Source organism: Prunus persica, chromosome G7 (genome assembly GCF_000346465.2).
Source record: "Prunus persica cultivar Lovell chromosome G7, Prunus_persica_NCBIv2, whole genome shotgun sequence".
Classification (NCBI taxonomy): domain Eukaryota; kingdom Viridiplantae; phylum Streptophyta; class Magnoliopsida; order Rosales; family Rosaceae; genus Prunus; species Prunus persica.
The window spans coordinates 21,845,122-21,862,063 of record NC_034015.1 but is presented as its reverse complement, the minus strand read 5'-3'; the positions used below and the strand labels follow the sequence as shown (position 1 = coordinate 21,862,063).

At 38.0% G+C, this 16,942-nt stretch overlaps 4 protein-coding genes across 4 annotated transcripts; 1 reads left to right on the top strand and 3 right to left on the bottom strand.

Annotated features, from left to right (window-relative positions):
* On the bottom strand, positions 74-3,981 carry LOC18771612 (serine carboxypeptidase 24). Its single transcript, XM_007204443.2, has 9 exons — positions 3,667-3,981; positions 2,299-2,406; positions 1,969-2,064; positions 1,785-1,877; positions 1,581-1,666; positions 1,056-1,456; positions 861-956; positions 630-735; positions 74-460 (listed from the first exon to the last, which is right to left on the bottom strand). The coding sequence occupies exons 1-9, from the start codon at positions 3,938-3,940 to the stop codon at positions 314-316; spliced, it is 1,407 nt and encodes a 468-aa protein (XP_007204505.2). The 5' UTR covers positions 3,941-3,981; the 3' UTR covers positions 74-313.
* LOC18771370 (signal recognition particle receptor subunit alpha homolog) lies at positions 7,844-12,017 on the top strand. Its single transcript, XM_007204539.2, has 10 exons — positions 7,844-8,062; positions 8,762-9,767; positions 9,985-10,069; positions 10,242-10,337; positions 10,458-10,610; positions 10,688-10,795; positions 10,901-11,020; positions 11,286-11,411; positions 11,525-11,608; positions 11,729-12,017. Exons 2-10 carry the CDS (start codon positions 8,785-8,787, stop codon positions 11,852-11,854), a joined length of 1,881 nt encoding a protein of 626 aa, XP_007204601.1. The 5' UTR covers positions 7,844-8,062; positions 8,762-8,784; the 3' UTR covers positions 11,855-12,017.
* LOC18770318 (glycerate dehydrogenase) lies at positions 12,334-15,518 on the bottom strand. Its single transcript, XM_007204292.2, has 13 exons — positions 15,245-15,518; positions 15,064-15,147; positions 14,821-14,961; positions 14,510-14,631; positions 14,344-14,425; positions 13,761-13,833; positions 13,592-13,683; positions 13,425-13,499; positions 13,199-13,306; positions 13,025-13,102; positions 12,871-12,915; positions 12,642-12,756; positions 12,334-12,553 (listed from the first exon to the last, which is right to left on the bottom strand). Exons 1-13 carry the CDS (start codon positions 15,350-15,352, stop codon positions 12,531-12,533), a joined length of 1,146 nt encoding a protein of 381 aa, XP_007204354.1. The 5' UTR covers positions 15,353-15,518; the 3' UTR covers positions 12,334-12,530.
* On the bottom strand, positions 15,798-16,830 carry LOC18769584 (early nodulin-like protein 3). The gene is made up of 2 exons (XM_007203223.2): positions 16,625-16,830; positions 15,798-16,262 (listed from the first exon to the last, which is right to left on the bottom strand). The coding sequence occupies exons 1-2, from the start codon at positions 16,797-16,799 to the stop codon at positions 15,907-15,909; spliced, it is 531 nt and encodes a 176-aa protein (XP_007203285.1). The 5' UTR covers positions 16,800-16,830; the 3' UTR covers positions 15,798-15,906.

The window sequence follows — 16,942 nt, the reverse complement described above, 5'->3', positions numbered from 1 at the left end:
GGCAAAATGCAAACAATGGGCAACATGAAAATGGATTCTTGAAGTAAAGTACTAGGAATCTGATATGCATGTTGCTGTCCAAAAAATAACTTCGATTTTATTTTGCTTTGCAGTGTAGAACTTAGAAGTAATATAACAGCAGCATGTTCAAAATATCATGATGTTAAATAAATTACAGTGCCATCAAAATACGAATGCTCCCTAATTTGAATGAATGCTTCCTAATCTAGCTGCCCCCTGATCATCACCCTTGATTTGTTTGTGTTGTGGGAACTTGGCAAATATATGTGCATGTATATTTCTGGTTAAGTTGTCAGTTACGTTTTGGCAACTTTTTTCCTGCTAAAAATGATTTGAAAATAATGAAAGCTCTGTTAGGCTGAAACAGGGGAACCTCATGTCCGGCTCCTCGTACAGTTGCAAAGGTCAAGCCATCGTACGCTTCTGTCCATCCTCCTACCTATGAAAAAAAAAAAAAAAAAAAACCTTTATTGACAATTTAATCTGCACAATAGAATAGAATGTGATTGTAAAAATTGTTGAGGATGTTGCTAAGTCATTGTTTAAGTAATTCATGGGATTAAGTTCGATTAGTGTGATAGTTCATGGGGTAAAATGGCTGAAAATACCTGGCCTCCGGTGTACCAAGGATACCACGGAGTTTTGATAGTAAGGTTGAGATGATTGAGGGCAAACCGTGTGGCAGTCACTGGAACGACTGAATCTGTGTCCCCACTGCATGAAAAGGTAAAAACTATCAATAGCATAAATTGCTATTTCTGTTTATTCATAAATTAAGAAATATTATTCCTCTTGTTATGCAAGCAATTGATTGAGAATGCAAAGAAGTTGAGAGTTACCTGAAAACCCAGATTTTCAGACCAGCTTTAATAAGCTGCTTGTATGTTGGCAGCATGGAATCTTCAGAATCCTTCCAATTCTTGATAAGAACATCACTGCCCCCCCCGAACAAAACTTAATTAGAAAATTTGTATCAGACAGACAGATGCTCTTAACAACTTTTCTTACTGAGATTGGATTGGGAACTTAAAAACCTGCAAGCAGTCCACTTGTAAGGAATTCGAGTAATGTTTGCATGCATTGCCTTCTGCACATCCGGACGGTTATAGTATTTCTCTGCATAATTCTCAGTGCATGGATCGTACCCGGAAACACGCCGGCGAAGAAGAGTGTTTTTGAGCCTCAGATGCCTGTTGGTGTTGTTGAGCATTGTCAAGCAAAATGGTGTATAAATGCTGTACTGATCAATATCTCCAAAATCATGGTTCATGGCATAATTTACAGCAGCATCGCATTGCTGTGATGCTCTTTCTGCTGTGAAATTGCAATGGTTGAGGATTGATCGGTACGTTTGATCCGATATCATGGCATGGCTCCACCAAAACGTGACAGTTCCAAGGCTATCATAGTAATTATCTGTTACAGCGTTACCCACCTGCACAGTTGTTGCGAATGAAAAAAGCTCAAATTATTCACAAACGATCACAGAATTAAATTATAATTATTCTAGTTGTGATTAAAAGTTGGAATTTTCGTTAGTGTTCTAGTTGTCAACTTACAATAAACCCCTTGAGATTAATGATGGAATGGGAATTCCCTTGGTTGTAAGTGACAATTTCCCTAGCCAACTGAGGAACATAATGGCCTGTACATGTAAAACTAGCCAAGTTGTAAATTATAGCTTTGTAGTTTTGTACAAAATGAAATGGGGATTTAACATTGGTGATGTAAAGAAAGAATTCCCTTTCCCTTCCATTGTCTACCTGCATAGCTCTCCCCAGCAATGTAGAATTCTCTGTATTTGTATTGAGGAAACCTTGACAGCCACTTAAGTAGAAATATTAGAGCATCCTGAGCTGTGTATCAAAAGTATATATGGCAGAAGGAGGTGATGATTCAGAGAATTGATTATAGGGTAATTAACGGTGCTGTTGTGATTCTTTTTACCTGTTCTTTTGTCCCCAGAATCTTCAAGGTCACTGCTTGTATTTGTATACGAGAAACCGACACCAGCAGGTGATTCAAGAAACAGAATATTCGCTTCTGCAATGACAGCAATGGAAATTTATACAAAAGTGGTAAAATAAGTCGGAAAATACTTCCCTCCTTATCATGTGTCAAACTCACAAAAAGGAGGCAAGCAGTATCGAAATAAGTATGTGATATATACGTCATACAACACAAAGAAACAGAGTATGGTTGATTTAAAGAAGAGAGTATTTGCCCACAACACAAGAAAAGGAAAGAAAAGAGAAACAGGGTATCTCGTTTATGTACCTCTGTTCCATGAATACTTGTTGAGATAAAGAGATGAGCCGGTTGTATTAATCCGAAATGGGCCAAGTTCCTCTGATGCTCCATATGCCACTGATGAGCAACCTGGTCCTGAACGGCAAGTATATGATTGATGATTGATTTTTCAAAACAATTTAATTTTCAATACTTTGCTAATCCAACTTACTAACTATTTTCCAATTTAAATTGGAGCTTGTATTAATTAAATTAAACCCAAGTTTGAGAACAGCAGAACTCAATCCACCACCACCACCACCACATATCATTATAATTAGTCGTCGTCACTTTCTCATGACATGAGCACGCGTGAAAGACAGAGAGACAGTGAGTCAGACAAAGATGCATTTCTTTCTCACATGGACAATCAGGAATTCGAGTAGTGTGTAGAGTTTAAGTGGAAAAGTTGGCTGGTTCACTTTGGTTTGTTGTGGCATTTGGTGTATGGTGCTTACCGAAACAACTAAACACGAACGACAAAGAACGAAAAGTGACAAAAGATTGCATAGGCAGAGGCTTTTTGAGTTACTGTCCATGGGACTATTTCAAAGAGAGAATGAAGGTCAGTTTGTAAAAGAATAAAACCCCAAAAAGGATAGAGACACAGAGAGATCACAAGGACCCATGTGGGTAAGGTGTGGATTTTTCTTTTGGTGCATGCGAATGGGATGCTGTGTCTCATGTAATGGATGAGATAGCTACCCAGTTGGTCTCGCTCTAGCTATGGCTCTCCAGAAACGCTTGTGTGAAACGGGGCTATCCCCAATTAATTACAAACTGCTAAATGAAAAAAGTTATTACACGTGACATGTCGTGATTGAAAGCGATATTCCCGATTCACACAATTACAAAAACTTATGAGCCTATTAATTAGAACTTAGTTGTAAGAGGAAGGCTATTGTTTGTTTGTTTGTTTTGTAGCAAATAAGTGTGGCAACACGTGTGAGAGCAGGTGGACTTTAAATTTATGAGTCTCCAGTCATTTATTAAGAAGCAAAAATAGTTTGCTCATCATTTTGGCATCAATGACCAACCCATATAAGTATAACACTCAATAGTGACACAATTTATGCTCTAATAAATTAAGTACACATCAAGGCGCCCTTTTTTGGTTTCTTAAGCACGGAAGTCTGCGGCATGCGCAGATACGGAAGAGAAATCACAATATTAAATGCTTTAATGAGGAGTTGATAGGCTGACAGTTTGTTAAATTTTCCAGTACAAATATAAATTTAAAAAAATTAAGAAAATGATAGATATACAATGTGAGTAATTCACTCGTGGTAAGTCAGAGATCTTGAGATGGATAGATATTGAAGATAGGAATTAAATAAATAATTTTATTAAACTGACCTCCGTTGAGCCAAAGAACGAGGGGTTTGTTGTGAGGAGAAACAGTAGCAGCTTCAGTCAACCAGTAAAAGAGAGCTCGGCCATGATGCTCGTTGACCGTCACATAACCAGAAAACTGCGAGAAAGACACTGGTGGTTGTCCCGGTAGTGCTGAGATTCGATCTAGCTCTTGCTGCTTTGGCACTGCCATTGTTGCAACTACAGTAGCTAGTGCTAAGCACAAAATTCCCACAAAGCTATGCAATAATATTGCCATTGAGCCTTGCATAACCATAAAGAAACAAAGGCCCGCCTGTGGATGGAGAGTATAGTTTTCTTTTCTATATATATCTCTCAGCTGCTGCAGGTGCAGATATTGAAGCCTTCAATTATGCTAGTAGCCTGCAATGCGTGTGGCCTCTTCCACTCTGATGATATATATGTTGTTTGCTGCATTACTACACAACTACTGCAACTTGGCCAGCTATGGTGGACCAGCTCTCTCTCTCTCTCTCTCTCTCTCTCTCTCTCTCTCTCCTTGTGCGGGCATGTGTGTCCAGATTTAAGAGAGAATAGAGAGAACAGCTAGCTAGCTGGTCCTACAAGACAATTGAAACCTAGATGATCAGTGTTTGGTTAATGGCCTAGAACACCATCATAAATGCATCACAAGACTCTCTCTGTCTCGGTCTTTTAGACACTTGTAATTAATTGTACTTGATGAGCTAGCCTATAATAAGCCGCTTGAGCTCCAGTCGACTATACACTAATCTTCTTTGGGCTCCCTCTCTAGACACTTAAATTCGGGACGAATTGAAAACACTCGATTACAATTATGCTCTTTATTTAACTCCCAAAATATAGAGACTCAAAAGATAGAGAAATGGACTCCTATCTAATATACATAAACTCTCGTTAATCATGAGTCATTGAAATTAAGGCTGCAGGCAGGCTGTTGTGTGCAAAATACTAATACAAGTTTAATTTTTGTTTGTTTGAAGCTAAGGCGAGCGAATGCAGCCGCTATTTGACTGAATTAACGTGATCAAGTCGAGTGTGTGAGTGTGTGGTCCTCCGATGTCCAAACAGTAAAGATACAAGCTTTGTACAGATGCGAAAATATAGATCTAGATATATGTGGGGTTGCATCGCTGCTCTTGTGACCTCTCTAACTCTATTTTCTATATAATATAATATAATATACATTTATAATTATAGGTATACATTGGCCTGCAGGCTGCATACGTCTTTGATTCGTTGGATATGGTATACGACAAGTGGGTCTGAAATTTTGGAGCCAAAAAGAGCTTCCTGAGCTCATCATCACAAACTAACACTACCAGTCCCTATCCCTCTCTCTCTCTCTCTTTATCTTCTTGGACCTAAAACCACTCTGGCTAGCTGCAAGTCAAAACACCTTACACTCATTTTCATTTTCATTTTCATGAGAAAAGGAATATATCAGCGTGCTTGTTTTCATTTTTATCACTCAACTGGCCTCGAATTAAGGATGTCAAAGTTGATCTGGGTGATTTGCTAATATCGACTTGCGATAATATAGTCAAACTTTCGCTCACCAAATCCTCCTCCCTCCTCCTCCTAAACCCACTACATAAATACAAACAAATGCTAGCTTCCTGTTTGTCATTACAAATTTAATTCATTGTTAGATTTGACTTATAGCCAAATCTCTGGAGGCCTTTTATTTTTATGCTTGAAAAAGTTGGAGAATAAAGCAGGCTCAACTCTCTCAAGTACCTGTCATTGTACTTGAACCTTGTTTTAGTTAATGGCGAAGAAGAAGATGCGTATGTATATTAGGATTCACTTGGCCATCAACAAAGATAATATTCCCCTTTTTCCTTTTCGCAAAGCCTAAAGACAGACATATACATACAGCCAGCATGCCTTGCAAAATTTGGTCCACTCCACTGTACATGTGTGTGTGTGTGTGTGAACTTCTGATTACTAGTGTAATTGTGTGCATGGATTGATAGGAACTGAGACAAATTGATAGGAGAATTTGCGTGCACCGTCCCTGAAGAATATGTATTCATTTCATGTTATTAGAGAGACAAACCCAATTGAAAATGACAAGGGGTGCTCTCATAATCTCATTTCATATATGATTAGGCTAATCATCAATTAATACATTGACTTCAACACTCAATTATAATAGTTATATATGCAGTGTGTCGCTGCCAAGGCCCAGCCGACACTTCACATGTTGACCAATATATATCTACATAATAGTTAGTTGACTTGATCATGTATACCTCCACATGGAGCAAAGGGAAGCAAGCAAGGGGAGGGGAAGTCGCATCCCAAGGCCCCAGGCCCCCAGCTGTATATAATATCACTCAGAGTCAGAGTCAGAATATATGAGCTAGCTAGCTCTACCTTACCCTAGTTGTAGTGTATATGTCGTTGAATTTCTTCTCGTTATATATTTAGACGATGAGATCGCGCTGTCCTTGATTTCCGATAGTTGGATTGAAGGCCACACGTGACCGACCCGTTGGATTTTATTTCATGAAGGATCCATATACGACCCATCAGGATCGATCCAGCTATGCAAACTTCAGGTCCCAACGGCTACGGCACCGGCTTTGACCCACCCAAATATATATATGTATGTATATTTCAATATTTGGCTGCTGCAACTTCTTCGTTTTTCTTCTTGTCCATATTCAATAAGTAGATGAGCATATGGACTGAAGAGGGCCAAGAGGCATGCATCATTTCAATATGAGCAGTTGGGCAGTTGTAACTTGTATGCTCTTGCCTTGTTTTAAATTCTGCTCACATTCACTCATCATGTCTCCGTGAACTTGTATTCCACTTTGCTTGCTGCACCTGCATACAGTCTTTTCATTATATATAAATATACAGTCTTGGTCAATGACCACTTTGAACCGGAAAGGTTGGGAACTAAGCTTGACTTTAAAAGCCTTAACAATATGAATGAACTACTTTTTTTTATAAGGGGACCTAATAAATCTAATAGGGCCCCCCCACCTCCACAAAAAATCAAAGTCATCGGGGATATTCCAAATCCAAAGCGATTGGTGTTAGGTGATCTGGTAGTATATTTGGTGCAAGGTTGGTTTGAAATAAGAAAAAAGGGTATTTTGGAGTGAGACAATATTAATCAATCATATGAGTATATTTAAGGAATTTTCTTCATTCATATATATATATATATATCATTTAGCCCATGATGTGGTTGGGTCTGCTTTTGTAGTGGATCCAAAGGAAAACGTGTGTATGGTTCCATAATTTGGGCCTCCCATTCGATGGACTTTGTCACACAAGATCACTTTAGCACCCAAATCCAATTAGAAAATAAAAGTACGCTGTCAGTGCGCTCAATTGACTGCCCAAGCCTGCAATCTGCCCTGATTTTCCAGCAAAGCAAGCACCATAATCATAATGGTAGGCCTTGCTTTTTATTATCGTGCGCATTTTTTACCATCATTCTTGTGTTTCCTCCATGTATACAATGACTTCTTTACGGTAATAACATTTCTATGTCTGTATAAGAGAATAAATTTAATTAATCGCTAATGAAAAACTATTGTCCATTATAAATCACAATGATCGTCCTTCTACTTTATGTTGTTGTCCTTTTGTTATCGTCCATTTTAGGCCCAAACAGTTATGTATTAAAGTTTGGGTCACCACCAAATTTTGTTCCCCTTCATGTATATATTGTGGTTCATTTCTTGTTGGCAAATGAGAAGTTGGGTTGCCTATTGACTTGGAGAAAAAATGGTTAGCATGATCATCAAGGCCAGCAATTGTTTTGCTGTTATAAGTTCTATTCTAATGCTAAAAGCGGCAACGTATTTCTTATTGTTACCGAATCATTAAAATTCAATTCAACAAACTGATGTACAGATTCAATTATTTATTTATTTTGTATAATATATTTAAAATTTTGGATGGGAATAAAAGGAAAAATATAAATACTATAAGATTGTAATAGATTTGTTATCAAATTCGGAAAATCACTGTATGCACGTTTTTATTCTTACAAAGGGCAAACAAGATTTGATATTCCCAAAAAAAAACCAAAAGTGCATAAAAAAATCGCCAGCGTTGTCCAAAATTGCTCCTTTCCATGCATGGTGGTTTTACTCGTCTTACCGTCCAAGAGTGAAGACCCTTGCCCAACTCAGAACTCAAAGTCCAATACGGCAAGAAGCAAGTCAAAATTGAAAACCTGAAAACACCCGACTTCCGATATTACCCTTGCTTTATACGATGCCCATATATAAACCGGACCTTTCACAAAATTCCTAATTTAATTCTCTTCTCTCTACGATCCATTTTTTCAATTTTTTTCCCTCATCTTTTGTATTTTAGATTTAATTTATCTTCTCATAGGGTGTTTCAGAGTTCCAAGAAGAGACAGGTATGTTTGTACTTTTGTTTTCTCTTTCTTTTTATTAGATTTCATTTTCTCTTTCTTTCCGTAGTTTTTCTGATTCGTAGATCCCTTGATCTTTCAGATTTCATGGTTTGGGTTTGTTCGATTTCGCGAATTGTATTACTGATCGAATTTCCCAATTATTGACCCTTCGATTTGAGAGTTCTTTATTATTATTATTATTATATTTATTTATTTATTTATATTTGAGGTTCTGTGTTTTCTGTATTTCGGTTGTATTGTATCCTATCAATCAAGAAACAGTTTTGTAAACAATTTACAATAAACTTAGAATTCATTCCAAAATTTTAAATTGTATCTTTGATTTTTTCGTTTTTGGAATTATGAACAAATGGGTTGTAACTATCTTTGTTCCTTCAATTCATAAATGTTTTCATTACTTGAATTTTTTAAAATCTAGATATGTTTAATATGTTTCATTGTTGGGAAAACTGTGGAAACTGAATTGAAAATGTGGGAATATCATAACAATTTTCTTGCGCAAGCCTTAGATTTTATGATTGTTTATGTGGAGTAGGTATTTGGATCCATAGCAATGAAGTTCTGAGATTTTTAGTTCTAACATTTTGGCTATTTGTACCGTTCTTTTATGTCTTTCAAATATTTGCTACTTGGAAGTTTCAGTCCTACAGTTGTTGAATTTTTTCATGGATTTGATTGCAGAGTGGCATTAGAGTTAATTGAAGATGTTAGAACAGTTACTCATATTTACTAGAGGAGGTTTAATCCTTTGGACATGCAAGGAGCTTGGAAATGCTCTTAAAGGATCTCCAATTGACACCTTGATCCGATCCTGTCTTCTAGAGGAACGGTCTGGTGCAGCTTCTTTCGATTACAACGCCCCTGGGGCCGCTTACACCCTCAAATGGACCTTCCATAACGAGCTTGGCCTTGTATTCGTCGCTGTTTATCAAAAGATCCTCCATCTATTGTATGTGGACGAATTGCTTGCAATGGTAAAGCATGAATTCTCAGGGATTTATGATCCGAAAAGAACAGTCTACTCTGATTTCGGCGAAACTTTTCGACAACTTAAGAAGGAGGCTGAGGCTCGTGCTGAGGAATTAAAGAAGTCAAAGCAGGTGGGTAAGCCTGTGAACAATAGTAAGAAGCAAGGTCAGGTGCAGAAGGCTGGACTTGGAGGAGACAAGAAAAAGAATGAAGGTGGTTTGGCAAGTGATGGTGGGGATGGTGATACTATGAAAGGCCGTAGATTGGAGAATGGGAACTCCAATGGTAATCATGTGGATATTAAAGAATCTAATGTGTTTGGTACTGCTAATGGAAAAGAAAATACGAGTTCCAATCTCGGGGCTTTTGATGTAAATAAGCTTCAGAAACTTAGATCTAAGGGTGGGAAGAAGGCAGAGAAAACAGTTACTGTTGATAGCAACGGCTCCAAGGCAGAGCCAAAAAAGAAGATAACAAAGAAGAATAGGGTTTGGGACGATTCACCTCCTGAGTCAAAACTGGATTTTACAGATCCTGTTGATGAGAATGGAGATAACAACACTGAGGTTGTAGCAGCAGATCATGGTGAAAGTATGATGGACAAAGAAGAGGATTTCAGTAGTGAAAGTGAGGCTGAAGAGGAAGAGGAAGGGGAAGTTGGGAAGGAAAGCAAGCCTGATAAGCAAAAGAAGGGATGGTTTTCATCTATGTTCCAGAGGTAGATCTGTTTACCTTAACTCTTCACCATCTTTTGTACTCTAACAGTGTTATTCAAGGTAGCTTGCGTTTTAGGAGATTGTATGCTGTTGGACTCCGTTGGGTGTTTGGATGTACCAATTTGATCTTTTGGAAACAATCTTCTTGCTTGAGACTGACAGGTTGTTACATCATTTTGTATTCTTTTTTTTTTTTTTTTTTTTTTTGCTTGTATTCAGTATTGCAGGAAAGGCAAACTTGGAGAGGTCTGACCTGGAACCAGCTTTGAAAGCTCTCAAGGATAGGCTCATGACCAAGAACGTGGTATGCTCTTGTACCGTTTCTTTTTCCATTATTATGCTGGAGTTTATTTTATCAGTAATATTCAATCCTTTCTATTTATGATACGGTACTTTTCAGCATCGTCTTCTGGTGCTACCATTATTTTAAATCTTATTGAGCCATATAATATGATTTTGTGTTGTTCCATGCCTAGGCTGAGGAGATAGCTGAGAAGCTTTGTGAATCAGTGGCAACTAGTCTTGAGGGTAAAAAGTTGGCTTCGTTCACAAGAATATCTTCTACTGTACAGGTTTGTCAATGTAGTCCTTTTCATTCCCCCAATATTTATCTACCAATTTGCCCTCCCATTATTATTTTTTAATGATGTTATGTTACAAGACTAATACCAGGCATGTAAAACTTACTGCAGGCAGCAATGGAAGAAGCTCTTGTTCGTATTTTAACTCCTAGGCGATCTATTGATATACTGAGGGATGTGCATGCTGCCAGGGAACAAAGGAAGCCATATGTCGTTGTTTTTGTTGGTGTCAATGGAGTTGGGAAATCTACCAATTTGGCTAAGGTTGGGCTGAATCCTTTTCTTGTACGTTAGGGCATGCCTCTCTACCTAGTGGTTTTATTTACCAATTCACCTTGCAGGTTGCTTATTGGCTTCAGCAGCATAATGTCAGTGTTATGATGGCTGCCTGTGATACATTTCGATCAGGAGCTGTTGAGCAGCTGCGTACCCATGCACGTAGACTTCAGGTATATTATTGTAGGATTTACATTTTCCTTCTGGTTCATTGGGTAAGAATAATTATTTTCCGTGCGGACATTAGTAATTAACTTGTGACCAACCTTCGATGTCAGATCCCTATTTTTGAGAAGGGCTATGAGAAAGATCCTGCAGTTGTGGCTAAGGAAGCAATCCAGGAGGCCACAAACAATGGTTCTGATGTGGTTCTTGTTGATACAGCTGGTCGAATGCAGGTACTGTGTTTCTATTTCCTAGCAGAATGGTTGAGCATCTACATAAACATTTACTGTTTGTATGATGTACATGTTAAACTACTGTTAGCAATTTTTGTTTCAATCTTACCACTGCTTTTGCTGTTACAGAAGGATAATAAGGCTGTTTACTTGTTAAAATTCCTTTTTTGGCAGATTGAGACCTATAAGTTATACAGCCTGGTTTTGCTGCTGTTATTATTATTATTTTTTCTTATGTGAAGATATACTGTATTATGCCTTTCAGGATAATGAACCGTTGATGAGGGCACTGTCAAAGCTGGTCAATCTTAACAATCCAGATCTTGTCTTGTTTGTTGGAGAGGCACTGGTTGGAAATGATGCTGTTGATCAGCTTTCAAAGTTTAATCAGGTTTGAGCTCCATATTCATGGTTTTTTTCTAGTATTGTCCAATTAGGGAGGGTTTGTTGTATCATTATTCTCTCAATGGCTGGTTTCTGAAGCCACCTTCCCTGTTCCTGCAGAAATTAGCGGACCTCTCAACTTCGTCTAACCCGAGATTGATAGATGGGATTTTGCTCACTAAGTTTGATACTATTGATGATAAGGTAGACAAACCTTTTAAACCACAAATACTTGTGAATATTGTATAAATGTGTGTGTTTGTTTTTCTTTTATTGATTAGATTAGAAGATTAGGTGAATAATTGAATTCACGCATGTATATAGGTTGGAGCTGCACTGTCGATGGTTTACATATCTGGAGCTCCGGTCATGTTTGTTGGGTGTGGGCAATCATACACAGACCTGAAGAAGCTGAATGTCAAATCAATTGTTAAGACACTCCTGAAATGAGCCTGCTTAATTTCATCGTTCAAACCATGTTGTTTGCTGCTTTACCTTTAATTTGTTGAATTCTCTTGTTTGACCTCGTATTATCAGTATCATGCTCTCTCTGTTGAACGCTTGTCCCTTCGGTCGTAATTTATAATACCAAATTTCTTGGACGTTGAAATTTCTTCTCTCGCGCTTTCTTTTCTGATTATATTCTGAAGCTTATAGAAGGAACAGGGGTGATTCTAGTCATGGAGATTCTGATCTCCAGCAGAGGTTTTGAGAGTCCAGGCTCAGAGAAAGCCAAAAACAAGTGTTGATCTTGAATGGCAATACAAATGCAAGAAGTAGAATGGAATGGTTTTGAAATTGCACAAAAAGCGGGCTCAGTCAGTCTCTCTAAACAAGTGGCTACCTAACAAAGTTGCTCGAGTCTTAAAAAGACCCAGATAATATAATAGCAGCTAATTCCAAGTTCAAATCCAAATTGTGCATGCAGATGAAAACCTTAATAAACAACCTCTCATCTCATATATATAACAGGATTTTGAAGCCAGTATTTTACAAGACAAGACAACATAGTTGATACATGTTTGTCCGCATTCTTCCTTAAAATATAACACTTTCGTTAACTTAGTACTCTTGAGAACTGTACTAGGGTATCTGTATCCATTCACATCACATCACATCAATGCTCTCACAGCCTTGAAACTGGTAAACCTGCAGTGAAAGTGAAACACAAGTTTCAGCAAAGAAAGAGAATGATATTGTTGAGAGAGTTTTAAAGAAGAAAGATATTATCACTTACCCAAGGATTTTGAATTAACAATGCTAGGACTGGCAGCTGGAGGTGGAACATTTTCGTTGAGGAATGGTTCTATCCGGTTTGGATCTGACCAAACTGGATATCCTTTAATTTTTCCCTAAATCATGATTCGTATCATAGTAATGCAAAGGGTGTCTGTCAGTTCCGTCGTGCCAAAGCTGGTGCATGCAGATATTCTTTTGAATGATATTAGTTGCGCTTAGTGACATACCAGAACATTGAGAGCAGCCAGTGTAGCCATTCCTTCACGAGTCCACTGCATAATAAAACCATTATGCGACACAGTTACTCTTTACGTTCTCCAAATCAGACAGCTCGGTTCTATAATAAACTGTTCAAACTAAAAAAAACAATAAAAAATTTACCTTGGAAGCAGAAGCAATGTGAGGTACCACAACAGCATTCTTCAAGTCAGCAAGCCCAGGTTTCATGTAAGGCTCATCCTGAAACATACAACACCATTCATGAACCACTCAAATGTCAGAGATGTTCCGTCTGAAAGAAGATCGGAATTTGACAGGGAAGGTGTGTTTGTTTACCTCAAACACATCCAGACCAACTCGAAACATAGGATTTTGTTTCAAATGCTCTACAAGAGCAACTTCATCAATCACAGGCCCTCTGCTACAGTTTACAAGGATTGCTTCCTGTAGATATATGGCATATTTGTTCAACTAGTAAATACATGCATACACTATGTACATACACGTGTATATTTCACTTCACATAGATTTATACAAATAAGAATGTTCTTTCGAACTTCACCTTCTTCATAATTGACAGTCTTTCTTTGTTGACCAGATGATAAGTGGTTTTATCCAGAATTGGGTGAAGGCTTATCTGGAAGCAGAATCAATAACCACACCATTAGAAACAGAGTAAGAAAACTTGGGAAGAAAAATAGGCGGGGTTGAGGGGAGTGAGAGTCATACGACATCTGCTTCTCGGAGCACCTCATCCATGCTTGCTGCTCTTTTCCAAGTCACGGGCTGTTCACCATTGGCTTTTAGGAACTCAGCATAAGCTGGAACATGGGAACATACATATACAGGTATCAGTAAAGGGTTGGGAAAGATTTATGCAATAAACTGACTGACATGCCTGTAACAAACTTTTCTAGCCGTGTAGCCTGGTAAAGGTCATAGTAAATCAGGTTCATCTTGAAACCTTCAACCTGTTAGAGATCAACAGTAATTTCAGCTCCATCAGGGGTATCTCACTAATTGGAATGAATCACTAATTAAGATCATGAGCAATAACTGAACCAGGTAAGTTTAAATAAATAAATAAAAGTGCAAAAACAGTTAAGCATAGTGCTGTGATTGGAACTGATTTAGCATGAAGTTGATTTAGGAGATTTAATCTGTTATACAATGGAAAGTATATAAATCATTTGTCCAAGCCTGCATTATAAAAGGGGAAACTGCAGTACAACTTGGACCGGTGGCAGCTGTTTATGAAATCTTCTTATGCTCCCTCTTGCTCCTGGTAAGTTATGTTATCACCCCATTCCAACTAAAATTTCTCTAAAATATGTCCATTAGTTTTGAGTAATTTCAGCCTCCAGGTGAATATAACAAACAAACAAACAAGTCCATGCATGCCAATCACTAGACTAAGCCATTATCATGAAACCAGGGTCAGAACCAAGCCTAGCATTTAACATTTTGGACAAGGAAAATACCATCATTCTGGCATATGCAGAACCTATACGACCAGCTCCAATCACTCCAACAGTCTGCCCTTTGAGCAAGTTTCCCACAAACCTGCCACGTTAAAACAGAAAAATCAAGCTGCAGGCGACACATGACATTTATAATTGATAGTAATTGTAAATATGATAGTCATACAGATTAGGAAGCCATCCGTCATATAAGCCAGCCCTCATAAATTCATCTGCTTCAACTATTCTTCGAGCAGCTGATAAAGAAAGTGAAGCTGCCAGCTCTGCTGTAGTTTCTGTAAGTACTCCCTAACCATATGAGCAATAAATTCATTTCAATATGCCCTATTTTCCCAAAATAAAAGAAAACTAGAATCCTGTATTTTTTTTTCCATGTACCATACAGAAATAGTAGATAGTCGCATTGAACTACTGATGCCATGAGGCTAAAAAGAAAAGAGAAAAAAGAAGAATGGAGAGAGAGAGTGCAACACTTACAGGAGTGTTTCCAACAGCAACCCCATACTTGTTAGCAGCATTGACATCAACATTGTTATAGCCAACAGCCATGTTACTGAAAGCTTTGCCTCCTGCTCTGCTCAGTGCTGAGAACAAAGTCTCTCCCCAGTCTTCAGTCAACTGAAAAACCGAAACATAAACACAACTCAACCACTTTAAATCCAAAATCTAAATTATAAACAATAAATAAATAAAAGAAGAAGAAAAGCAAACTCATTTTGCCTGTCCAATAACTCCATCACACTTATCCCCAATCAGAGCAATGATATCCTCGACAGACAGAATTGTTTTCTTCCGGGTACATATCTAAACACACAAAATAAACGTTATCTCATCAAACTCACATAGCTAATGGCTCAAAAAAAGAAAGATCAAAGAAGATGAGAAAGAACAAGAGAATTACTTCAACTCTGCAGTCTTGTTCAATTAAGAGATTGATCCAGCGAGTTCCAGGCATGGGTTTTGTGCTGACAACTCTGTATTTCCCATTTGGGTTCCACACCTGAACCATGAAAGCTTGTCAGCAGCTAACTGAGAGAGAATGCTGACTGTAGAAGCAGAGAGCTCTTTAAATTTCTGGTTTAACTGTGATGATATACTGGTGACTTTGTGATATAGTGGACTTATTGACTATATAGAGATGGAACGTTTTTAATTGAGAGGTGCAGGTGAGTTGCAGAGTGCTCTTCAATCTTCATGCTTTGGAGTTCTTGGACCTCTCATTAGGAATAAGATAATGATGACTTGGCGTCCTAGGTGGATGACACGTAACCCTTTTGTCAAGAGAGAAGGTGATTAGGAAAGTGATCCAATGCTTTTATTTTATGTAGTTGATCCAACAAATAAACATCAACACTAAAAGATAGACGAATTTGAAAAACTTCAAAAATCAAGGGAATTTTATAATGCAAATAAATTGGTACGTAAATAAAAGGTTATTTGAGAGCAATGAGCATACATATTGAAAACCCCTATAGCCAATTGAAACTTCAAAATTACCAATATTATACTAATCCAAGTTTACATCTCCCTTCCCCTCACTCTCTCAAATCAAATCAAATCAAATCAAATCAAAGCAATCCCAACTAGCCCAATTGCAAAGCCCAAAATCCCATTACTCAAACTGAACCCAGGGGCCGCTGCAGCATTGGTGGATGGTGGTGCAGCTGGCCCTGCAACTGGCCCTATAGGGGTAGCCGGTGATGGTGAGGGAGACACATGTACGGGAGGCTTAGCAATCGCAACGAGCTTGAGGCCCTTGTCACAATGCTCCTTAACCCCACTGATGAAGTAGAATGGCCCTGCCTGGTCCAACGTGATCTCCGTCACATTTGCTTTGACTGGCTTCGATGTCTCGCAGCTCTCGTAGTCTTCCTTTGTCACTTGCAGCACAGAGTCACTGTCCTTGTCCGATTTCCATTCTGTGTACCAAAATTAAAATTACATAAATACATAACAAGTGGTAAACTTAATTAGTGTTGCATATATATGATTTGGATCAGAAAATAATATGGAAAAAGTGAATTGAAAATACTAATGTACATGAAACGAACAAAAAAATGGAAACACAACATAACAAGTGGGGGTTATTGTAAGAAACTTATAAATGATTAAGAGTACTTATCTCTACACTTGAGGTTCTAAGTTCTGATTATGCTCCTAAATAAAAACTAGAATAACAATCCATAGGTGCTGGCAAAATACATGTTATACAATTATGATGAGTCGTGAATCATAAAAATTTAAAAGAAGCCAGAAGGGGGATTGAAAGGTATGAAATTACTGAGTTGATCGCCAACTCTGAAACGTTTATTCTGCACCCATTTATTCAGGGTCTTGGAAGAGTCAACGTTCCAAGAAATATCTTTTCCTCCAACGATAACTTCTTTGGCTTCAGAGAAGGCAAATGACAGAAAGACAAGGGACAATACTAGAATGCTGATTCTCAAGTAAGTCATTGCTATGCTCCTACGATTCAATTTTCAAACACGAGAGAGATAGATAGTTGTAGTTGTAGAGTTTTGGTTCCACTAGGGTTATTATATATAGCCGTTAGGTTTGGTATGGGCCTTGGGTTTGGAGGACCCGAAGCCATTCATGA

Coding starts and splice junctions, on each gene's coding strand:
- LOC18770318 (XM_007204292.2), bottom strand. CDS start 15,352: ATGGTTCAGGTGTGGAACCCAAATGGGAAATACAGAGTTGTCAGCACA. Junction 13,500..13,591: donor TGCTCCGAGAAGCAGATGTC/GTATGACTCTCA, acceptor TTCTGCTTCCAG/ATAAGCCTTCACCCAATTCT. Junction 13,307..13,424: donor GACTGTCAATTATGAAGAAG/GTGAAGTTCGAA, acceptor ATATATCTACAG/GAAGCAATCCTTGTAAACTG.
- LOC18771370 (XM_007204539.2), top strand. CDS start 8,785: ATGTTAGAACAGTTACTCATATTTACTAGAGGAGGTTTAATCCTTTGG. Junction 10,611..10,687: donor AATCTACCAATTTGGCTAAG/GTTGGGCTGAAT, acceptor TTCACCTTGCAG/GTTGCTTATTGGCTTCAGCA. Junction 11,412..11,524: donor AGCTTTCAAAGTTTAATCAG/GTTTGAGCTCCA, acceptor CTGTTCCTGCAG/AAATTAGCGGACCTCTCAAC.
- LOC18771612 (XM_007204443.2), bottom strand. CDS start 3,940: ATGGTTATGCAAGGCTCAATGGCAATATTATTGCATAGCTTTGTGGGA. Junction 957..1,055: donor TACAAGTGGACTGCTTGCAG/GTTTTTAAGTTC, acceptor CGGGGGGGGCAG/TGATGTTCTTATCAAGAATT. Junction 461..629: donor CTTGGTACACCGGAGGCCAG/GTATTTTCAGCC, acceptor TTTTTTTCATAG/GTAGGAGGATGGACAGAAGC.
- LOC18769584 (XM_007203223.2), bottom strand. CDS start 16,799: ATGACTTACTTGAGAATCAGCATTCTAGTATTGTCCCTTGTCTTTCTG. Junction 16,263..16,624: donor CAGAGTTGGCGATCAACTCA/GTAATTTCATAC, acceptor TTTGGTACACAG/AATGGAAATCGGACAAGGAC.